The following is a 23,608-nucleotide window of genomic DNA, read 5'->3' on the forward strand; positions in this document are numbered from 1 at the left end:
AGCGAAATTTGGCAGGGGCGCTAATTATACCCGTACTCAAAAAGAGTTAAGGGCTATATTGTATTTGTGGTAAAAGTGGATGTGTGCAACGCAGAGAAGGCAATTTTCCGACCCCATAAAGTATTTCAAGAAGATATACTTGATCAGCATCAATAGCAGAGTCGATATAGCCATGTCCGTCTGTCCATCTGTCCGTATCTGAATCAGATCGGATCATAATGTAATGTAAATATTATATCGAAATATGAAGTGGCTGATGTTGGTTACACATCTCATAGTTTAAGTACCGACATTTTCCAGAATTTGTAACAATCACACTCCATTTGTTACAGGCGGCGAAATCGTTTGCAGCTCAGTGACCTGTTTCCGGCGGGACGACTGCTTGCCCAAATACGTGCCCGGCCGCTGCTGCCCCGAGTACGACAATTGTCCGAGTGAGTTCCACACTATGAGGCCTTCATTGAGTTCGAGACTAATCCAATCATTCCACACCCCATCCACAGTTCTGGACAACAATCCGCCGTTGTCCAGCGAGACGAGCAGCACAACCACGTCCACCCAGAAGCCGGCGGTCATGGCTCCGTCCGCTGGCTTCAACTGGAACATTACCATCAAGGAGATCACCAAGCCATCTGAGATTCGGATTACCGACGATAGCAAGGCTAAGCCGGCTGTTCCTACCAGAAAGTCGGTCGGTACAGGTACAGGTACAGTGCTTACCACCGAGGGAGCACTGCCATCAGCAACAATGGCGAGTTCCGTTGCGAGTACAACAGCAACACCAACAGCAGCAGCAACACCAACAGCAGCAGCAACAACAACAACAACACAAGCAACAGAAACATCAACGACAACTGAAGCAACATATCCGCAAACGCACCAACACCAACACCAACAACTGTCGTGATATCCACTGACGCCGCGACAACACCAACGACGTTGAGAGAGTTGGTGCCGCTTAGCCAAGACACAACCCCGAAAGCACTTCCAGGCACTTCCAGCAGCGAGAGCTTAAAGCTTGTTGCCGCCTCGGTGGGTTACATAGAGCGACCTCATGCCCAGAATGGCAACGACGTGGAGCAGAATATAAAGCCGCTCGTCAGCTACAATGCCGATGGCCTTATGCCACTCGCCCAAAACGATCCCAGCAAGGTCAGCTTTAAACGGGAGTTTACCACAGAGAGGGCCACGCCGAGTACCCAAGGATACGAAGAATCTGGAGCTGGTCGTGCGGAGTCCGTGTTTATACAAAATGGCTTTGGCGATGCCTTGGCTGAGATACCCGACGGGGAACTGGAGCCGGACACAGCGGGCAGTGACAACATCTACCACATAATCTCCACCACTGAAGGTCCAAGCTCTGGGATTATCGCAAGGACGGATTCGAACTCACCAATGCCAGGAACCATCACCATCACCGGGAATAACAGCACCAGCGCCAAACCAGAGACGGAAATGAGTACGGAGGGCCCCGGTAGTAGCAGTGAGATGCCTCTCATAAGCTCCACCCAACACATGGATACGGATGAGGATGTGCCACAAGTCGAGTCCAATCCGGCGTACCCCTCGCTGCCAGAAGACGATTTCAGCTTGCGAGACGTGAACTTTCCCTTGGTTGACCTGGAGGATGCAGTAGATTCTTACACCAAGGACGAGCCGAGGAGTATACCGAGTCCCTTCGAAGCGGTCAACAAACACACTAAAGTGGTGCAAGAGTCAGCTGTGGATGGCAGTGGAAGCGGAAGTGGCAGTGGGGACATGGAGACGTATCCCGAGGGATCTTCGACACCCGACCACGGTCTGATGACTGCCCCCTTCAGCAAGGGGAGTAGCTCGATGGTGCCCCTCCTGATGTACAGTGCAGAGGACAATTCTGGGGAAACGCGCATTCAGAACGCGAGTGATTTGCTACTGGAGAATATTGGCCGCAGGCAGAAAGAGAGTGAGACAAGCGAAGAGCTGGAAACTCTGGGGGGAGTGATGGGAAGAGGCTCCGGTAGCAGTAGTGGGGAAATCAAAGAACCCACCACACCGCGATCCATTCCAATCACTGGCTTGGACATCGACGAGCTGGGCTCCGGTGCAGGCCAGCTACAGACATCGGGCGGTTTGGATCCCAAGGCCGATGCCGAGAGCCTCAAGTTCGACGAGAGCCAAGAGACTATAGCCAAGACGACCTCAGTAGACAAAGAGTCGGCGCGTGCCGAAAAAAGCTTAGTGGAGCGGGCACTGCCCCTGGGACGGCTCTACCTTCAGCGGATCTACTGAACAGCACCTAGCGGGGTCTGAACTGAACCGAAAAACAAACCTTTTGTATATACGTATATTTGTATATGCCTAGTATCTTGGAAACAACGAAAATCCAACTATTGAAGTGATCGAGTGTTAGGTCTAAGTAGTCAGAAAGGGAGTAGGGAGAAAAAGAGTTCTTCTGGAAGCTACAATATCCATAGACTGCATAAAACGTGTGTAATGATAATGAACATACACCATCTGAATCTATCAACATTAAAAACATAAAACAATATCTTACGATTAGCAAAGCTGGGCTCTCCAAATGCAATAAATTAATGTCTCTCTATTGGTTTAGAACTCGATGCGCAAAGGAAAGCAATACGAACAGGTATCGCTAAGATATATGAGTATCTCTTATTTATACGTACAGCCTAAGTGCACATAAGCATTCAATCATTAGCACCACGCCCACAATCGAAATTCATCGCATAAGTCGCAATTTTTAACTTGTTTTATCTCATCCTGAATTTATTTAATTTGTAACTTATTTCTTAACGAAATTATGGAAATGATTTAAAAACGGAAAGCCGAATGATGTGATTTATTTGCTCTAAAGGTGATTTATTTTAAAATGCAAAGGCAAATTAGATAGTCCTCTTCGATTTGAAAAGCTTTTAAGTTTAGACTGAATATGAAAAGGTTTTAATTTACAGCAACTTACATGTACACCTACTTTAACCATAATTTATATACCCACAGAATTTAATTAATTTAAACTTGGCATGACATCTGGAAATTTTAGAGTTCGTTTCCAACGCTCGCCTGAATTTAAAAACTATAATAATAATAACTTTAAACTAACGAGAAAGCAAAGTGTCAAAATGATAATTCAGTCATTTTTTATTTAGTCCTACATATCTACATACTTACGTACATATACATTTAAATATAACTTATTTAAGCGATGATCCCACACACACACACACACACACACACAGTTTTTTGAGATACAGTAAACCATATTATAGAAATACTTTAACTAGTGTAAATTTAGTTTCAAGTCCGTTTTCAAATGTATGAATTATACAAAAAAAATAAACGAGAAAATAAATAATGATAATAAATACGGTTCATTCATAAATCTACATACATACATGAGTGCATATCCGTTTGGCAGCTTGATCTACGGATAAAGTGAGAAATCTTAACTTTTTCGAAAAGCTTTATTTAAGCCGCTTGAAACGGACGGGACTTTAGCGAGTCTTAAGGACCATGGGAAAGGTAATATAATTCGATGATACCGTTACACGATTGTACATACGTATATTTGTTGTAATCAGTACCCATCGACGTCGTTTATTTTTTTTTTTTTAAGTTACAGAATTTTATTACACATTTTTTTGTTGGGAGTGTTAGCAACTAATCAGCCCTTCAACTTCCTCGGATATTGGCGTCTTTTATAAAAGATCCTCTTAGGTTTTCTCCTATGAAAGCTAAATATTCATTTTGTTCTCTTGAAAGGTACTCGTACACCACAATTTAAGATACTTAGAAGTAGAAAGCGAGCGTAACCCAACGATTGCATAAGCAGCATCAGCCACGCCCTCTCGGATCCCTCATTACACATGCAAGAGCATGAGGCGGCAATTACCCAGAAATTAAATAAACAAAACGAAGCCAGAGAAAACAACGAAGACCACAAACACGACGACAACTGTTGCATCACGGCAGTGGCAGCGCAGCAAAGCTGCCGTTGGGACTCGGATTACCCACTGACAACAGCATACGGACACCAGCTGGTGGAAGCGATGTTATTGTTAATTTATATGCGCACCGGGATAAGCGAGGAGAAAGTCAGCGAAGAGCATTAGGAAAAAGTTACAAAAAAGAAATAAATCACATCAGACCGACCGATCAAAATTTTGGTCGGGAGAGAGGAAACAACTGGTTTGGGGAGGATTACTTTCGCTTTGGTAGAGGAGAAGATAAATTGCTTTGATTAAGTTACATTCATTTTTGTTTTTTTATTATTGGGAAACTTAACAAAAGATGCGAAATGGAAATGATCTAACAAATAAAGTCTTACATCTTAATTGCGCCCAATCTGATCGACTTGGGCCTGCAGATTGTTGATCACTTCGGAAGGCACCTGGTCGCCCAGGATCTCAAAGAGATTGATGCGCTGGTTGCCAGGTATCTGCTCGTAGGCACCCAGCTCAATGCCCTCCTGGACGTTCTGTATTTGGGCGTCCTTGGGTATGAGAAGGGTTTGCTGTGCCTGCCGTATGGCTTCGTTTGTGTAGGCGGCCCCCTCGCGGCTCTGGGGCAGGGCTTGAGCGCCTGCTAGGAGCAGGGCAAGCATCGAACACAGCGCGAACACTTTCATTTTTGTTGAGGATATATAAACTGCAAGAGATGCACAATTTTAAGATTCATTCAATCTTTAAACATTCACGTAGATTTATTTTTACGAATGTTTTAATAAATTTTGTTTCTTACTAATTTCAAGACCCTGTCTTACCTTGCGCGTGTCGTTTCTTGTAATGTTTCGGCTGCGCAGGCGGCGGGCTTGTTTTATAAGCTGAGCTCCAACGCTGGAAGACCCCAAAGCCTGGAAAGCTTTAACTCTTTCTTTTTGTTTCGTTTCGTTTCTGGTTTTTCTGAAGCTCACAGGAAAAAACAACATAAAAAGTAAATTTACTTCCAGTCAATTCCATATCCCACCGACCCATAAAGTGATATGTACATGAATATTTTTTATTGGAAATTTTTCTTGGGCATTTGACCAAATTTAATGCGAAGGTTGAGCGCCACTTCAGAAATGTCAAGAGGCATTTAACCTTCCAGTGAACACTTAACCGCGAAGTGGTCTTTCAGGTGCTATCTGGTTCATATTAATAGCTTGAATAAAAATATGTACAATTACCAGTCTTTTATATGTGAAGAGTCGATTACACATTGCTGGCATGGTTGGACGTCTTTTTTATTTTTTTTTCTCGTTTTCCACATTTTGCGAAATATGCATGTACAGTACATACTTCCAAAAGAGTGATTGAGAATAAAACATGCAGAAAATCCTCAGCACCTCAGCAAAATGTGTATAATTAATATATTTTTGAATTCGCCATATTTCGTTTTTTGTTTCGTTTCGTTTCTGGTTTTTCTGATGCTCACAGGAGCTAACAGCTCACACATAGGAGTGGACCATATAACCCCTAGTTTAAAAAATTAGTACAGAAGAATGGGTTCATTTACATACATATTTACATAGTCTTCCCATATCTTTTTTGACAAAAAGATTTAAATTTGTTTTAACAGATAATATTTTGCAAAAAATATATCGATAGAAACATGCGCGATGGTTCGTTTTGGTATTTTCTAGCGTTTCTTGCAACCAGGTTGAGCGTTTACGGTACTCTTTTCTTGTATATCTTCTTTTATTTTGATGTCGAAATTGAGTTTACGATTATTACAGACACTAACCACATACTATAATATAACATAATATAATATATTATTGTGTACAAATGTATATATTTTATGATGTATCATTAAAGGCTGAGGTACAATATCTGTCTAAACAGATGTTAGGGTCATACTTCTGCTTCAAATTTGAAATCAGTTGTCCATTTTTGTCCATTTCTCGACTTCTGAGTGAATGCAAAGAACAAAAATAGGTCTGTTTTGTAAGGTCATGTAAGGTAAATTTTGATATACATACATATGTACATTATTTGTATAAAAACATCCGTTAGCATATCCGCTTATTCATTTTTTGTGCATTTTGATATTGTGGGTCAAGCTTCTAAAAAAGTTTTATAAAACAAAGGAAAATTCTAAGGTAAAGGGTATGTGAACTCAGAGGACAAAATGAAAACAGAATTCAAAACGATTCAGCGCTAAAAAAAAAAAAAAGCATACAATCATATATTTTGTGTGTAACACGAGAACACAGACATTTGGCACATCTATATTCTGTATCTGTATCGTTAGTGGTTTAAGTCAAAGTGTTTATATAGTGTTATAGTCATTGGATTTTCCGTTAAATGGAATGTTGATAGGTTCTGAGCCGATTGTATTGGCAACGTCGCGATAGTAAAGTATGGATCATACGCGTTTACAAGAACTCAAAACATGATGGATGAGATCAATCACTAATCGCTGATCAAGTTGTCCTGGTGAACGCGCCCAATGATACGGCGCATCTTAAATCATGCTGCGCATCATTGGCAAGTGTTGCCGTATTCTGTCTAGTATTTTTACAATTTGCGATTGTTCGGGGTATCGATAGCAAACAGCTGTTTTCGTCGCATCAAACATTAACAACAAAGCTGAAAAATGATGCGAAAAAAGATGTGGCTTTGGTATAAGCGCCTCGCATCATTTTTCCGCACCTTCGACAATGATGTGGCAGTTTAAAAAGGCTATTAGTCCGGTTATTTTCTCGATATATTTACGGTATATTTTGCAAATGAGAAGGTATATTTCGGTATATCTCTGAGGACCGAGGCGGTATATTTGATCCGCGGTCACACTGCTTGCAATATTTGTCGCGCTGCTTGCTGCTTTCTTAAAAATTTATTTTGGATATAAACTAAAAATCCCTTACTTAACAATTGAATAAGCTAATGTCCAGACATAGTGTGCTGAATCCCCGTTCTCCCGAATAAGTAAATACTCAGAACTAAAGTTGTAGCACACCCGCAAAGAAGTAAAGTTTGAGTCCCGCCTTCGCAAACGCACGTGGGCACGGAGATGGATGTTGACAACGGCGAGGGGCAGGTGCAAGTTCACCTCAAAACCAAACAAGAACAGTAAGAGTCGCAGATTGAACGAAAAAAATGAATTCAAAAGTCCCTTTCCAGCTATGCAGTGCCAGACGTTCCCTATGCCATCGATGGAACAGTCGCTACCGCGGAACTGAACACATTCGTGAATGCCTTGCTGCTGAGCAAGGGAAGCTCTGCCGTGGACTTTGATTTCCTGGTCTTCGATGAGTACCTGAGAGGCCGATTGTGTGACCATTTACGGGAGAAGGCCATTAGCTTTGAGGATGCCATAGAGATTGAGTATGTGGAGCGCTTCCCCGCCCCGGAGCCACAAGACTGCTTGCTTCACGACGACTGGGTATCGGCGGTGGAGGCTTCTGGCAAGTGGATATTGACGGGATGTTATGACAACACTTTGAACATATGGACCAACAAGGGAAAGCATATTCTCACCATACCTGGTCACACGGCTCCAATCAAAGCTGTGGACTGGATTACGCTGGATGACGACACAGGTCGCTTTGTCTCTAGCTCACAGGATCAAACAGCCATGTTGTGGCAGTGGAATGTTGGCGCCAATACTGTTGAATGTGTTTCTGTGTGTAAGGGTCACGAGAGGGGCGTTGATAGCGTTAGTGTTAGTCCAGATGGCCAGCGATTTGCGACAGGGTCGTGGGACACCATGCTGAAAGTGTGGTCAGCTGAGCTGGAAGATGCAGGAGAAGGAACATCGAAGCGCATGAAGGAGAGCGGAGTTAGGGTAATTCCACTATACAAATTCAAAACTAAAATCATCACTAACGCATTTATTTCGCAGACCCCAAAAATGACTCTTCAGGGACATCGCGAAAGCATCTCTGCAGTGCAGTGGATAGATGCCAGCACACTGCTCACAGGCAGTTGGGATCACACACTCAAGGTGTGGGACCTGAGCCTGGAAGGCATTAAGGCCGAGATATCCACTAACAAGTCAATCTTCGATGCGAGTTACTCAAAACTAAACCACCTCATTGTGACTGCTTCGGCGGACAAGAATCTGCGACTGTACGATTCTAGAACAAACCGTAGGAACTGACTACATATAAAAAAAAAAATTGTAATCAATGTGATTTTCTTTACAGAGGGATCTGTTGTGCGAAACACCTACCTGGGCCACAACGCCTGGGTCCAGACCGTTATGTGGTCAACTACAGAAGAATTCCTCTTCGTATCTGGCTCCTATGACAATCAAAACAAGCTGTGGGATTGTAGGAGCCCAAAGGCTCCTCTCTACGATCTGCTGGGCCATGGAGAGAAGGTATTGGACATAGACTGGTCTAACCCAAAGTATATAGTATCTGGTGGATCTGACAACACGGTACGTGTGTTTAAATCGCGCAAGGCATTAGTAGAAAATATGGACACAAAGTAGTCGCATTTACAACACCACCCCTAATGTTTTTCATACAAAATTTATAAACACAACATAAATAAGTTTAAAATAAATATTCCCTATCGTCAGGGCAACGATAGTTTGGCTCGACTTACGGTAATGTTTACATCTGGAGATGGCCATCATCTCATTACTAATATTTTAAAGCAGCTTGGAAAACTGATTTTAAACCTGATTTAATGGAAATTTGTTATGCAAATGTCCAGAATACCGGTTGACAAGCAACAAGTGGTCAAATGCAACATTTCATTCCCACATACATTTTATGCTTTTTTGTTGACTTTTTATACCCGTACTTAAAAAGAGTTAAGGGGTATATTAGATTTGTGGTAAAAGTGGATGTGTGTAAGGCACAGAGGAAACGTTTCCGACCTTATAAAATATATATATTCTTGATCAGCATCAATAGCCGAGTCTATATAGCCATGTCTGTCTGTCCGTCTGTCCATGCCAGCTTGCTGTCCAATACTATGTCGAGGTATTTGACTTGTGCTTTTGGGGTCAGCCTGGTTTTATGAATTTTTGGGGGGTCCATGCCGGTACCTTGTATCTCTTGGTAAAGAGGATGAGGTCCGTCTTGTCCGCGTTGATACTGAGTCCTACTTTTCCGCCCACTTACATATCTCCCTGAGTGTTGATTGCATTATGGAGTTGAGGGTCGAGGGACATACTCCCGTAATAATTATGCTTATATCGTCCGCATAAGCCATTCTTTTTGGGGCTCTCCTCTCGAATCTCTTAATTAGGTCGTCGACCACTAAATTCCAAAGGAGGGGCGATAGGGCCCACCTTGAGGTGTGCCTCTATGCACCCCCCTCAACATGAAAGCGGTGACCCACGCTGATTGCACCCTTCTACAACTTAGAAAGTTCTTTATCCAGAGGTTGACTGCAGGATGCGTATCCATTATAGCGTTCGTATTCACGTTGTTGAAACACATACAAACACGCTTAGAGCATACTTTTTATTGTGAAGGGCTCTCTCAATGATGTTACTAGCGAATGCAGTACCGTCTCCACCGATTTCCCTTTGGCATAGGCATGCTGGTTGGTCGACTTCAGTTTCCCTATATTGTTCCTGTTGTGCAGATCCAGGATAGGGTAGCAGTTAGAAGTTGCTGGTCTTTGGGGCTGTCTTCCGCCACCAGACTCCTTAGCTCTTCTGGTGAAGCTGGCCTGTCGTGTGACATGTAGCAGGACGCTAACATGAGGCGCTTGTCCTCGCTTTCAAGGATCACCGCAGTCAGGTCATCAGTGCTGTAATGAGACATAACGTAAGTATGGATACCCTTTCGTACAAGTGCGGCGGTTCTGTTCCTTCTTACCGATCGTTACGGACCTACGTCGACGCGACTTTGTTTTTATGAAGATTGAGCCTCATTGTCATGGGTGGCTGGCTCAACATTACTCGACGGCTTGACTATTACTGTCAGGTCACCGTCCTCTTCCGAGTCGTCCAGACCATGGCCGGCCTCTACGATGGTATCCAAACCGAGGTCCTTCTCCACCTCGCCTGCCAGCAGGGTGTGTGCGTCCTTGTCTTCGGGGTGGCGCTTCTTGAGGCGCACGTAGACGCTTCCCATGCCCCACGCCATCTTCCCAAATCTCGGGTACAGCAGGTCCTCTGCCTGCTTGCTGATTTGGAGGATCGCACATTGGCCTCCCTCGTTGGGTAGAGGGCTCGCAATGTGCAGGATCCTCCAATTCGCCGTTGGCACGTCCGGGTTCTGCCGCTGTAAGAGCTTAAGCGCACGGTCCCCTTGGATTGCGATGGGGAAGAGTACCTTCGCCTTTGGTATGGAGGGGATTAGCTCCCTGTCCACCACCTCCAGTTTGGCCCCCTCCCACATCGCTTCCAATTGGCAGACCGTTTGCTTCAGCCACTTGAGTGTGGGGTCGTCCATACATTTCAGTATTTTGACTCCGTTCAGCCACCCAGCACCATCGAACGTAGGCATGTGGGCTGTTGGGTCCTTCTCCATTCGTGCAAACAGCGATTCCACGAGCCGCGCGTGCACCATCTTCCAGCGCGCCGCCGTCATCTTGCCGTTTTCGTCGCTCCGGTCGATGAGTGCCACGATCAAGTGTCGTTTGGACACCTCGTTGACCTTCGCCTTATGGTTAGGCTTCTTCGCCGTTTTGGGTGGAGGTCCCGCATCCTTGGTACAGCGTTGCCGCTTGCTCGCCGGAGTGTCTTTTATGGCGCTCTCGGTCGAACGTTGCCTTTTGGTGGCGAGCATCTCCTCCACCTTGTTGGCAAATCCGCCGTTCGACGCCTTCATTTGCGGCATCTGCGCGAAGTGCAGACGACCCTCTTCTACCTTCTGCTCAGCCCAGGCTAGTTTGGACTTCTCCTCTTTGGTGATGTCCTCTCTGCCTTGGAGCCGCTTTTGGATTTTAAGGGCTGCCTTGTATTGGGCTTTAGCCTTCATCCCCTCCTTGGAACGCTTCGGCCCTTCCCTACGCAAGGAGCTGGTACCTGGTTCAAGCGAGCGAAGAAGGGTATCTTCCGGCATCCTGCTGGCCGAGAGCACGCTCTCCAGGTCCGAGTCTGTGACGACTACGGCACCCGTGTGGCTCAGCTTGGAGTGAGTCTTTGTGGCAGTAGCATTGCAACTGATATGACCTGTTCCCGCCATATCAGAGGTGTGACCGCTGGCGACACGCAGAGAGGATTGCTCCTCCACGTGCCCGCCGGTAGTAGCAGCCACGCTTTCCACCGACGTTTGGGTTGACATCCCAACCCGTGTATGACTGTCTGTCCGCTCCATACTAGGCCCGAAGGTTCAGCTGGAGGATTTTCACCGGCCACAAGAAGAATTTACAAACAGTAAAATTTTTTCCTCGGTATATTTACGGTATATTTGCAAAATGAGCAGGTATATATCTGAGGGTTGCCGCTTATTTACGTTTCTTTATTCCGTATTGTATACACATATGTCTCAATGCATCAATGTGCTCGTATGTATGTTTGAGTGAGTGGAAAACAAAATAGAAAAAGAACGTGAAAAACCTTTTATGATTTTTGGATTTGAGAGAATTTACAAAAAAAAAACAGCTGATTTTTTTAGGATCTATCGATAACGCTCATGAGTTTCGCAACATGGATATTTCGGTATATTTCTCAGCGAACTTATCGATACGACCCAGCGTCTTAATCATTCATATATTTAAGAAGTATTTTTTACTAAACAAAAGCAGCAAACAAAAGCAAAGAGTGTAAAGTCGACCGAGATTAACGTGAACGAACCGGCCAAAGACCCCGTAAGGTTTGCTCACCCAAAGCGCAGGAAAGAGTGTTTGAGTGCGAGGGAGCAGGCGGCAGGTCAAGCGACAGGGGCAAGAAAAATCTTTTTTGCAAGTGTCGCTGTCGCTAAAGAAAAAAGTGAAAGAAATTGTTATAGTGAGGTGTGTATTATTTATGGTTCAGTAAAAGCCTCCTCGTTGATCGTTAGAACAAATAATAAAATTGTGCAATCATGCTGCATGCGGCGGCTCAGACGTCGGGGTGGCAGCGGCGGCACCGCGTTTTGCAAATGTCTGCTGATTGATTTTTACTGCGCCATGAAATTCGCCGAAAATGCCAGGCCAACTGGAAACTCTTGCACATTTTTTCTTAAGTGGGCAGCCTTTGCATTTTTTAGACAAAGTACTCCCACTTGCCGCTGTAAGGGCCGCGTATCAGGCACAGCCGAGTTTGCCAAAATGGCCGCTTCGCTGCGTTGATTAATATTAAACAAAAACTGTGTTCGGTTTGATATCGAATCAGGCTGATGATTTTGAGAATTTTAGTCTTCAAAGCATGTCGCCACACGCTTCGAGACTCCCTAGATATCGAGAGATATCGGGTCAAGGCCCTACCGCTCTCACGTCTCATTCTCTCCCTCTCCTTTCAGCCTGACAGTCTCGACTCCCAGACATGTCTTCAACTCCAGCAGCGGCCGCAGCCGCAGAAGTGGCCACCTCGAGCGCCAGCTCTAATTCCAACGCCTCCAGCACAGCCAGCACTGCCAACAGTCAACCCACATCCACCGGAACAGCGCCGGCCCGCGGTGGAAGAGGCTCCAATGCCAATGGAGGAGCCTCGGGCAGCAGCTCCGGCGGCAATGACGAGCCACGCAAAGATGCCAAGCCGACGCCTCGGATATCGAAGGCGCTGGGAACCTCGGCCAAGCGCATACAGAAGGAGTTGGCCGAGATTACACTGGATCCCCCACCGAACTGCAGTGCTGGACCGAAGGGGGATAACTTGTACGAATGGGTGTCCACTATCCTAGGTCCGCCTGGTTCCGTGTACGAAGGCGGCGTCTTCTTCCTCGACATACACTTCTCGCCGGAATACCCGTTCAAGCCGCCCAAAGTCACATTTCGCACACGCATCTATCACTGCAATATCAATAGCCAAGGCGTCATATGCCTGGACATACTGAAGGACAACTGGTCGCCAGCGTTGACCATATCCAAGGTGTTGCTGTCAATTTGTTCCCTGCTTACAGACTGTAATCCAGGTAAAGAACCACTCGTACCTAAAGAAAATCGCACCCAGCTTCACTACGTGACTCTGTTTTTTCTTCCGTTTAGCTGATCCACTGGTGGGCAGCATTGCCACGCAATACTTGCAGAATCGAGAAGAACACGATCGAATTGCGCGTCTCTGGACAAAGCGGTAGGTTCATGATATTCAGTGCGAGACTAAAATACTAATACGTTCTTTATTCAGGTACGCAACATGATGCGTAAGTTTTTGCAAAACACTTGTACCACAAACCGAAAATTGCAACCACAAAAATGAAAATTCGCATCTTTATAAGGAGAAACTCTATTTTATAAATATATATTAAACTATTCTAAACACTAAACCTAAATTAACAGTAACAGTAACAATTACCATACAACACGATCGTGTAACTCAAACAGCAACCGCCAACAGCCAGAAATAGTCGATTCCTTTAAGCCTACAAGTTGTAAAAACATTTGGAGTTTTCTCATGTTGTATTTTTTTTGACTTATGGTTTCTAGGTCGCTTAGCAAACGAAACACAAAATGAAGCAAAAACATAAATTTCATCCAAAATACACACTGCATGCACTGTCATTCAACTGCATAAATATAAATACAATTAGTCTACTTTATATGTGTACAGTGTTAAGTGAAAAGGAGCTAAATACAAGTAATAGGAAAGCGTATTTTAATGCATTATACATATGGGGAAAAATCAACTTCAGGTCAGGTCAGCAAACTCTGTAGCCTCTTTTAATCGCAAAACGGCCTCAACAAAGGAAATTCTCAACGATAAAAGACTAATAAACAAAAAAACGATCATGTATACAAAATTTAAGACAACTTTTCCAAATTCCAAAAGAAAATAATACAATTTTTGTTATTTATATAAAAAAAACTCAATTCGGTTTAATTTTTAATGTGATATTTGTAAGCGTATTATATTTGTTCTTTGGCCAACTGTTTTCCAGTAATATGAGAGACTTAACACTAGGTTTTTGAGCTGCCGCGACAACTGTAATTTCTGCGCGGTACTTTAAACTTAGAACAAAAGCAAATACAAGAATGATTAGCAGCTGATTTATATAGCAACAAGAAAACGAAAAATATATAGAAACAGACAAACCAACTTCCTATTATTTTGTAGTTTTAATGACCAATCAGAAGAGTCAAAGAATTAATGAAAAAAACTGAACATTAAAGTATAATAATAAAATAAAAATTTTAGGTTTTTTGCGTAAATACAATAGTAAACAAAACGACAATGAGGATGAAAAAATAACTTAATAAAAAACAGAATAAAGGAAATTATATGAAAAATTGAACATATGCAACGGGTTTTTTTCTAAGCTAATAGCTAAATCTGAAAATGTGTTATGGATATTCAATATCCAGTTTTGTACACATGTAGTATTGTATTATGTGTAAAAGAAAAAACATGCTAAAAAGAGAGAAACAATTTTACTTTAAGTTTACTTTTATTTGATATACTCGTACATTTGTTTATATAAAATATGTTTCTCATTACAGTACTACTCATAAATATATGTACCGACACGTTCCCCCGCACTAAGATCAGTGCAAGTCTATGGAACAACTCAAATATTCTTTGCAATTCCCGCCCCTGGCCTATATTGCAGTCCTTAGAGGTACATTCCGTTGACCAGGAAATCCGCCTCCTGGGAGTAAGGTGTCTTGCCGCCCAAACGTCGAGCCCTTCGGCCCACTGTCCGCATCCGGCAGCCGATGAGAATGGCCAGGGCGGCAGTCACGAGCAGACCGAACGTTAAGGAAAGCACAGCTCCACCAGGACGCTCCGAGTGACCATCGTGATCGCGAAACTCCAGGGCCAGGTTCTCGTGGATCATCTTGTATTGCTCATGCACAGGCGAAGCAGGAACGGGCAGAGCAGGTACTTCCTGCTGCTGCAGCTGTTGAGTCTGCTCGAGGGCCAACTCTATGGGGTCCTTGGCGGTCTTTGACTTTACCTTCTTGTGCTTTCGTTGCTTCTGTGAACGAAGCGAAACGTTAGTTAGTTCAGGAAAGGTAACAAAATTACAGTGTTTTCACCTTCTTTGGAGCTTCTGTGGACTTTTCCTCCTCGTAATCATCATAGTCCTCGTCAGCTCCCGCTCCCTGGTTCTTGCCATGTGTGGGCGCTGCATTCAGAACAGGCAGCATAGCCTGCTGTTGGGCCGGCATATGTGGAGCTGACACGTAGACTTGGCTTTGTTTTTGAGGTGCCATTGGAGCTGGTTGCGCCTGCACTTGAGGCCATATCGCATTTTGCTGCTGAACCTGCTGGGCAGAGGATGGTTGCTGTGGCAGTTGCTGTTGCTGCGGTGGGGACAAATACATTCCAGAGCGTGGCAGTGACATCCCATATAAAGAGCCAGCCGCAATAGCTTGATTATTGTCGTAGCCGGGCAATTGGAGCTGTGCTGAGTGCCCCTGAACCTGCCCCAGTCCCGTTCCCTGTCCCTGTCCCTGGCCACTTGCCACCTGCTGCAATTGGAGCCCGCCCTTGTGGCTGAATATGTGGCTCTGCTCATCTGCAAGAAAGTGGAATCGTTTCAAGGAAGTACAGAGTGTGTCTCCGGCTAACGCACAGCTAATTGAATTAATTAAGACTGGACGCAGAAACACAGACAAACTCGTAAATTAATTTTGAGCGACGCCAGCTCCCATTACACACAATGGAAACCGATGTTGCAATTTTCCCAGAAGAAACCCAACGCGTCCAGAGCGGAGGATGGTGAACTGGCTGGTCGTGCAAGAGATCATTGTGTGCCTTGTAGTCAATTTACGGTTGTGTGCTAATGTCACACGAGTCGCCCTTCCCCCATTCTGCATGTTCATAACCCGACACGGCTTACATCGTTTCTAAACGTTTATTTAATTATTATTTGTATTAGTCTCGTTTTTGCTTATATTTTCGCAATTGAAATTTTAAATTATTAGCAGAGTAGTTGTGGATTTTTATTTATTTGCAATGAGACCAGTACAGATAAGACCCACAAAATATGGTATTTAATATTCAACTGATTTACTGGTTAAATGAATCTGAATCAGAACCCCACTGAAGCGACTTTTGGGAGAAAGCGTAGGTAGAGATAAATCGAACTTGTGCCGCAACGTCACAGTGTTTGAAATAATTCGATTACTACCAACTTTAAAGGGCTTGAAAAGTAGGATTGATATTGTATCATTTACTGTTACTGCGTTATCAACTTTAATCAGACATTAGTAGGTATATTTTCCTCGCTTAGATAGTAAGCCCCCCAGTGGGAAATCAGTTAGTCAGTACAGTTTATTTGAGTATCTTTTTCGCCAAATGTATTACAATTGTGGAAAAACGATTGCATACATGATCGCGAGCTAACTTTGTTCTAAACTCAATAGCAGAATTGGTCTGATTCATGATATAAAAGAAAATTCATGTCCTTCAGACATTTGATATCTAAACTATAAGTATGGCACTTCCTTCGATAATGTTCATTGGGTTAAATATTATCTGAATGATGTGGTATTAGTTCTTCTTTTTTTTCTGGGTAGAGATGAAAAGTATTTTTTTCCCCCCTTACTACGTATCTACCTACGAGTATACTATAGTATCTACATATGTACATATATTTACCAGCATTCGACAACTCTCCCTGTGGTTGTGCCAGATGGATTTGTTGCTGTTGCTGGGGCAGGGGTTGCTGCCCATCGGCTAATATCTTGCGATTGGCCCAAGCGGCAGCATCCTCGCGATTGTTAACCATCGGTGGGGGTGGCGGCGGTGGGCCCAGAACTATAACATGTTGCTGCTGCGGTGATAGCACTTGCGGTTGTGTCTGTGTCTGCGACTGCGATTGCTGAGCTGGAACCTGCAACTGCCGCTGTATGGGCGGAACAGGTAGATATTGCTGGACCATGGGCTTGGCCTGTTCCAGGTTGCTGCTCGGGGGCTTGGTGCCCGGTGACGAAATGGTAATGCACTGATGAAAATCAACATATTCCGGTGAAAGGGCAAGGGAAGCAGTTATGGGAGGGACTGGTGACTTACTTCAGGTCCCTCGTCGCTGCCATCTTCGCATTGGGGTATGCCGTCGCAGGCGTTGTAGACAGCGATGCATTCGCCCGAGTGGCAAGTGAACTGGAAGCGACCACACTGGTTGATGGGAGCTAGAATGGGAAAATGTTCGACAGTCTCTTATTTGCACTGCTACGAGAAAATTCATCCGCAACGAACCGCTTTGGACCGGGGTCCCCACCGGCTGAGCCACACCTGACGTGGGGGCAGAGGCAGCTGCAGCCGCAGCCGCAGACGTGGATACTGTTGGCTTGTCCCGCGCTTCCGGCTTAAGCTTGAGGTTGCTGAGCTCCCACTCCTGCTGCGAGATATTGTTGCTGGGAATGTGCGGCAGCTGCGGTCGTGGAGTGCTGGCCATGTCGCTGGGCGCGGCCTGGGGCTGGGGCGTCAGCACGGCACTCGTGTAGTTCGCGTGCCGCGTGAACTTGCAGTGGAAGTTCTCTGGCGGACCGCACTCGAACAGGTAGCAGTAGCCACCAGCTTTCCGCTCGAAGATGTACACGTCGCAAGCGTCCGTCTCGCAGCACAGGCGTTCGCACTCCTCAATGGTGTCCAGCTCGAGGCCCTGTAAGTACTTGCCCCCGATCGCCTGGGATTCCCCGGTGCGGATTATCGTGTTCTTGTGGACATCAAAGTGGCCTGCGAATCAAGTAGGGGCATGAGTCTGTAAGTGATACATTGTTCTTTGTACCCAGTCGCCTCACCTATGCACACCTCTAGGTCCATCCGCTTCGCCAGATGGTGCACAAGCGGAGAGGACTGGGGCGGATTCACATACTCCGTTGCTTGCACTGCGACGAGCAGCAGTGGCAGCGGGAGCAGCAGCGCAGCCAGCGGCAGATTGGAAAACATTTGAAAGGCGTAACAGATATGATCCCCAGACTAGCGATTACCGATTACCGATCCACAGTCGCTGACGATGATGATGGCTGTGGTTAACCAGTCAACCAATCGTTTCTTTTACCGTCACGCTGGCTAATGGCTCTTTTTAGGACGGATGGCGGTCACAGTTCACCTGTCGTGGAGGGGAGGAGGAGGATGAGCGCAGAGGCTGGTCGAGGGCTTGGCGTGTTTACAAAAATTTCTCGTTTATTGATTTTTGCGAGTTCCTCAATATGCGAAGATTTCCACTAGCAGCTGCTTCTAACTCGACACAATCAAAGGAGCAGAAATTATTGTTGTACGAGTTTTCACTGTTTCAGTGTATTTTTGCTGTTGTGTAGCTTCGAAATAATTTTTTATAACGAAACAAAAATACTGCAGTCGGTTAAAATGTAAACCAATGGAAAGCCCCAAGCAAATTGCTGACTTTCCCGTCGGAGTGAACACTACAAAACACAACCCTTAGTCGAGGAAAGCTTTGGGGGCTTTTGACAACAGCTGGTTGGGTGTGATTTCCCGATAGGTGGATTTTCCCGGGAAGAGAGGGAGAGAGAACCCACAAAGAGCGTGTTTATAAATTAGTCAAAATGCTGGCACAGAAGTTATTGTAACCGCACGATGGAAAGCTCATTCTCTCCTTTCCAGTCGCCATATGGTGCAGCTTTTAATCCCACACCTTGCAGAACTTTTAACGTATCCAGCCAATTTGGCACAACAATGACATTTCGGGAGGTCGGCTCTTCTCATATCTTCGCGATGAAAATCGATTGAAAGCTCTGACTGTTCTTTTTTTCTTGAGTCCTTAATAATTAAGCACTAAGCCATAAGGACGAGGTGAGGAATAATTCAGGGGATGGATATTTTTCACACGAGATACTATGATGATCAACTAATCCGGAGAAGACTGTTCGAGACCATTAAAGAGATACACCACACGGTGTAATTAATTAGCTAGTCCTAGAAAACATATCAAGCCCATCTTCCGGGGGGACCTTTTACCAGATTTATAACAAGTCCTAGACTATCATTACAACTATATATCCGGACCTCCCTCTCAATCTGCATAGCTTGACAGTGCGCTGTTAGCCAATAGCTCTCTAAGCATAGCCAGCGCATGCGCAGGGAGGGTCTTCTTATAGCTTTAAAGCAGTCAATGGGAACTTGAAAATGTTAGTGAAAATAAAGAGGGTCGGCCACAAACGTGCACCTCTACATGCACGTGCACCCCGTTGCCTATTAAAACACCCGAGCGAACATTGCACAAAAACCCAAGAGAATAAAAGGCAAAACCAGCGAGCAGTCAACGCCAACCACCCAGTTGGCAGAAGCAGGAGCAGAGGGAGCGGGAAAAAAAGCATTTGGAGCCATAAAGTGGGCAGAATACTGGAGTCTGGTAGCAACATAACAAAAAAAAACCCTTGCATATTTCACGGATTCGCGTCAAGTGGGCGTGTTGGAGACGCCCTTAAGTACATACATACATACATATGTATGTATTTACCCGTACAGTGCACACTTGAAAGAGAGACCCAATTAAGTCCGATTGTAAAGAGTTTGGGACATCTAAATGTAAAAATTGATAATGTCTTACAACTCTTCTTTTTTTCCTTTGAACCTCTTGCAAGTCTGACCCTTTGTGCACTTCTCCGAGGATGTACTGTAAGCTTGTTTGCACCCATATGTACATACATATGTATGTATGTACATATATACATATACATACATGTATGTATTTAAGTTGGTCTGTCTGTGATATTGCGAGAGTATGTGCATTTTCTATTTCACTGGCTGCAGTCATTACGAGTTCGGCCGTTTGCTACCCTAAAACCTTGTGTAAACCTTTTGTGTAATATATTAATGTATTTCTCCCTGTAGATGAAATTCTGCCAACATTGCCTTTGACTGTAAGAATTTGTTGTCCATGTGAATTCGTCTACGAATTCATCCGTCTCTTTCGCTCTTTTCGTTCTTCAAAAATTCTACCTACTCTTATGGATATTTGTTTAGGGGGTATCACAGCAGCTCCGCTTAAATTGCATCTTCAGTGCAGTATCTGGCCATTTTAATGCTTTTAACGAAGGACAAAAAAGGCAGGGGCGAGTAGGGCTCTGTGCACGGAGGGCGTGGCACATTAGGGGTGTTTGGCCGGTGATTACATCCAACTAAAAAGTGATTTGCATTTATTTTTAGCACCCAACTGTATTCGTTTGGGGTTTGCCTCATAATTACACTGCTCCTCGAGCGAGCGATTGAAGGCTACTATCGATGTTCTGTTCTGATGAGTTGGTAATATTCTGCACTATGGAAGACAATGCAGCAAAGTTTCTGTCTGGCCGGCCAGCTATTTCAAGAATTTTGTTTATTTTTTTTCTTGTTTCGATATTTTTCCAGGAAAAGTTCATGAGTGTGCATGACTTGTGGGAGGTTGCGCCTTTACTTGAATAAGGGTTATTGACACAAACCTACAGTGCATTGTGTACATGTGTATGTATGTACATTCTTTACTATGTTTTTGCATGCTTCACATAAAGATTTTACAAGCGACAATGCACAGCGACAATGCCCGCATACAAATGATAAAATAAATAGAAATGATTTTGGAAATTGTTGAGTTCTCGCCATCTTTTTAAAAGGAAAACCGTAGATATCCAGGTATAAATGTATAGCATTTCAACTATGTCGAAAAAGCAATAAACATGCATACATACATATGTACATTTGTATGTATACATACATACATATGTGTATATGTACATACATATATCCACACAATCCCCCTGTTAAAGTTGAAGCCGCCTAAAAGTTATCCGCGTACTCCGAGAAACTCATACGGTCGTGTCACAGACGTCGAGACGCCGCGGCCACCTCCAAAGTTCAATAACATTGAAGAGGGGACAAAAAGAAAAATGTATAGAATCCCCATCGTAGGCCACCGCCCCTCTATCCACCCGACAGGACTCGTAAAGAATTTCGGACCAAAAGGTCATGTGCACGTGCAACCTGAAAGCTCGTAAATTTTATACGTTTAGCGAAATGGAATTTTCACCAGACGCACCGAATGGAGGAGAGTGTACAGGAGAGGAGGGGGAATATGAAGAGGAACCGCGTCTGGGATGCGACTGACAAGACATGTTGGGGCACTCGGCCTCCGTTGCCAGGTGTGTTCTTCGTCAGACTCGTCTCGTGGTTGGTTTTGTTTGGCCTTGCCTCTACAGAACTTGTTCTGATTTTTAGTCAAAAAATGTACATACATATGTTTCTTTTTAAGCTTAATTCAGCCAAGCCGCTCATTTATATGGTTCCAAAAAGCTCAACGACAAACACTCTGAATGAATGAATACTGTAGCCTGTCCTAAGCAAGCAAAAACAAAAAAACAACAAACCCACTAAGAAGACACATCAGTTGTGGTTGTAGCCCCTGTTACAGTGAGAAGAGGGTCTGAAGCCAGCATTTTTATTTATGGAAATTAAATTTTTTTGAATTTAGAATTGAGAATCAAACTAAAATCTTTTTACATTTCATTCGACACTTGCCTCTGCCTTACTTAAAACTGCCATTTGGGCTCGACATAAGTTCGGTTTAGGCTTGCTGACCAAAAGTAACATTAATTAAAACAGCAATAGGCAAGTTTATTTAAAGAAAGAGGCTTAACTTATTTTAGATCATTTGCATAACAAAGGAATAGACCTTGGAAAGATATTAGAAGAGCCGTTGGGCACAGCAGCAAGCAGCAGCAAGCAGCAGCAAGCAGCAGCAACAGCAGCTCGATCTTCCATAAAAAAAACTATGTAACAACAGTTCCGAGGTATTTAAGTCCCTCTACTAGACCAAGTTTAAATACATACACGTTAGGATAGTGTTTGCACTGTGTTACTTTGCAAAACAAGTGCTATTATTTCTCTGTGCAAATTTTTAGAAGGTACATATTGTGGGTTCACGTATTCCTAGACGAAGAGCAAAGCCTATTATATCTTTTCATCATTACGAAGACACATTGACGAAGACACTTCTCTCACACCTTAGACCAAACCCCTGGAAAAAACCTCTGCACTGATGAACTGCTGGCACAAGAAGTCATTAATTATATGAAAAAATAAAAAATAATATAGAAGAAAACTTTCAAATGCTCAGACAGCGTCGCAACTGCCGAAGCAATTCTCAGAGCTATTGCCGCCTGGCAAGGGGAAGTGGCCTAGACAGTCGGCAGGGGGGTTTTCCCAAATTGAATTAATGGTAAGCATAAAGGCGAATTTTTCATACAAAAGACAAAGCGTCAAGGAACCTTCAAGTGTCAGATATTATTGGGGATGGCGGGAACAGAGACTGCTTAACCACACAATAAATGCGCAACAAGGGGCCATAGAAATGGGGATAGGGTGTGACCAGATAGATGCTGATGGGTCTCCAGATGAACTCTTGAACTTGGCAGCAGCCAGAGTTCAATGATTTGGCCATAGCAAACCCCCAAAACGCAGGCGAACACTTGTAAAGGGTCAGAGGCCTTTCTTCAGTTTTATATTGTGATTGCAGTTTTCAGGCTAAATACGAGTATATGGCTATTTAATATTTGAGCGATTTAAAATTAGAAGATACATATCTTATGTAAGAGTGTAAGTGTAGGAGAAAGAGTTGCAAAGTCATACATATCTAATGTCATTTCCAAGAGGGGAAAATCGGCATTGAACAGCCAAAGAAAGGTAATTAAGACAGTAACGTGTACTTTTCGAGACATTGTCAAAGCACAACATCCGATCTGCTACTCAAATATTTATTTATTGATTTTCTTAAATGCTTCTCATTCAACTTAACTTTTCCCTCTCTGACATATGCCTGTCACATTTAGATGGATCCACTCCCCCCTTCCAAACCCCTCCAGGAGCTTAATTGACAGATGAGCGTTGGTTAACAGTGCACTGTTGCTCTCCGCCGCTGTTAGGGTGTTTAATTTCCAGCTGTTGCTCTCAGTTGCTGTCGGAAGCACTCTCTATTCTGTTTTCAAGTTTACGGTCACTCACGGAGCACAGAGCTTCTAACCCTCGACATCCGCCACACACCATTAAAGTATACATACTATATATATATTCAAAATAAGGTTGAAGTCAGCATAAGTCGTATAAAGGAACCAATCAATCGTAGCACAGAGAACGAATATTAATATTAATATTCGTTTGTCTCTCCCTGCCAGCTTAGTACGATAATGATGAAAACCTGGCCATTATACTTATAGGCAGCGATTGTATAGACTTGCGCCCAACGTTAGCTCAGATTTCTCCTGGAACAGATCGTATTGTCCCTAAAAGCCCATTTTTACAGCCGTAACAAATGTAATATTTAATTCAATATAGGCCTTCAAATGATAATGTTCTTTTAGATGGCCTGTAAACGCAACACTGATCCAGGCAACAGGCACCAGGCAACCGATCACATCCAGAGCAGATGCAATGCAAAACGACGTGTGTTCGATATTTAATTAAGTTATGGGAAAACCCTAAGACCAAATTTTATTGGGGCATGGACAGTGTTACCAAAGCTGATTGTTAAGTCCATAAATCTACTGATCTCGAGTCTCGCATGCCTCCCAGCTTGCCTTTGTCTACCGAAACCATTAAGCCAAAAACCAAAAATAAAGAGAATCCAAATATATGTCAGAAGCTATGCTGCTATGCTGCTAACCATCGGAGCCCATCATGTGGGCCGGTCATCCGCTGCCAC

The 23,608-nt window shown here is 44.0% G+C and overlaps 6 protein-coding genes across 8 annotated transcripts in view; 3 read left to right on the forward strand and 3 right to left on the reverse strand.

Annotated features, from left to right (window-relative positions):
* The window catches only part of LOC111073939 (mucin-5AC), a 32,482-nt gene extending 29,129 nt beyond the window's left edge, over positions 1-3,353 (forward strand). The window contains 3 exon segments of the mRNA XM_022366507.2: positions 333-434; positions 504-863; positions 866-3,353. Coding sequence (XP_022222199.2) covers positions 333-434; positions 504-863; positions 866-2,268 — 1,865 coding nt within the window. The 3' untranslated portion in view covers positions 2,269-3,353.
* An 885-nt stretch (positions 3,354-4,238) lies between these two features.
* On the reverse strand, positions 4,239-4,858 carry LOC111073943. Its single transcript, XM_022366509.2, has 2 exons — positions 4,757-4,858; positions 4,239-4,641 (listed from the first exon to the last, which is right to left on the reverse strand). Exon 2 carries the CDS (start codon positions 4,619-4,621, stop codon positions 4,325-4,327), a length of 297 nt encoding a protein of 98 aa, XP_022222201.1. The 5' UTR covers positions 4,622-4,641; positions 4,757-4,858; the 3' UTR covers positions 4,239-4,324.
* Positions 4,859-6,760: 1,902 nt separating this feature from the next.
* LOC111073913 (ribosome biogenesis protein WDR12 homolog) lies at positions 6,761-8,529 on the forward strand. Its single transcript, XM_022366474.2, has 4 exons — positions 6,761-7,049; positions 7,101-7,764; positions 7,822-8,068; positions 8,126-8,529. The coding sequence occupies exons 1-4, from the start codon at positions 6,991-6,993 to the stop codon at positions 8,413-8,415; spliced, it is 1,260 nt and encodes a 419-aa protein (XP_022222166.2). The 5' UTR covers positions 6,761-6,990; the 3' UTR covers positions 8,416-8,529.
* An 857-nt stretch (positions 8,530-9,386) lies between these two features.
* LOC111073915 lies at positions 9,387-11,474 on the reverse strand. 2 transcript variants are annotated; one of them, XM_022366476.2, is made up of 2 exons: positions 9,775-11,474; positions 9,387-9,692 (listed from the first exon to the last, which is right to left on the reverse strand). In XM_022366476.2, the coding sequence occupies exon 1, from the start codon at positions 11,204-11,206 to the stop codon at positions 9,797-9,799; it is 1,410 nt and encodes a 469-aa protein (XP_022222168.2). In that variant the 5' UTR covers positions 11,207-11,474; the 3' UTR covers positions 9,387-9,692; positions 9,775-9,796. The 2 variants fall into 2 exon arrangements, with proteins under 2 accessions (XP_022222168.2, XP_022222170.2); XM_022366478.2 differs by having other exon boundaries at positions 9,761-11,474.
* An 82-nt stretch (positions 11,475-11,556) lies between these two features.
* LOC111073916 (ubiquitin-conjugating enzyme E2-24 kDa) lies at positions 11,557-13,920 on the forward strand. 2 transcript variants are annotated; one of them, XM_022366480.2, is made up of 4 exons: positions 11,557-11,735; positions 12,332-12,943; positions 13,017-13,101; positions 13,156-13,920. In XM_022366480.2, exons 2-4 carry the CDS (start codon positions 12,355-12,357, stop codon positions 13,166-13,168), a joined length of 687 nt encoding a protein of 228 aa, XP_022222172.1. In that variant the 5' UTR covers positions 11,557-11,735; positions 12,332-12,354; the 3' UTR covers positions 13,169-13,920. The 2 variants fall into 2 exon arrangements, with proteins under 2 accessions (XP_022222172.1, XP_022222171.1); XM_022366479.2 differs by having other exon boundaries at positions 11,558-11,843.
* A 482-nt stretch (positions 13,921-14,402) lies between these two features.
* LOC111073914 (bromodomain-containing protein 4) lies at positions 14,403-18,345 on the reverse strand. Its single transcript, XM_022366475.2, has 6 exons — positions 17,718-18,345; positions 17,173-17,652; positions 16,987-17,105; positions 16,573-16,918; positions 15,006-15,487; positions 14,403-14,944 (listed from the first exon to the last, which is right to left on the reverse strand). Exons 1-6 carry the CDS (start codon positions 17,863-17,865, stop codon positions 14,579-14,581), a joined length of 1,941 nt encoding a protein of 646 aa, XP_022222167.2. The 5' UTR covers positions 17,866-18,345; the 3' UTR covers positions 14,403-14,578.
* Positions 18,346-23,608: the final 5,263 nt, after the last annotated feature.

Source organism: Drosophila obscura, unplaced genomic scaffold (assembly GCF_018151105.1).
Source record: "Drosophila obscura isolate BZ-5 IFL unplaced genomic scaffold, ASM1815110v1 contig_9, whole genome shotgun sequence".
In the NCBI taxonomy this organism is placed as follows: Eukaryota; Metazoa; Arthropoda; class Insecta; order Diptera; family Drosophilidae; genus Drosophila; species Drosophila obscura.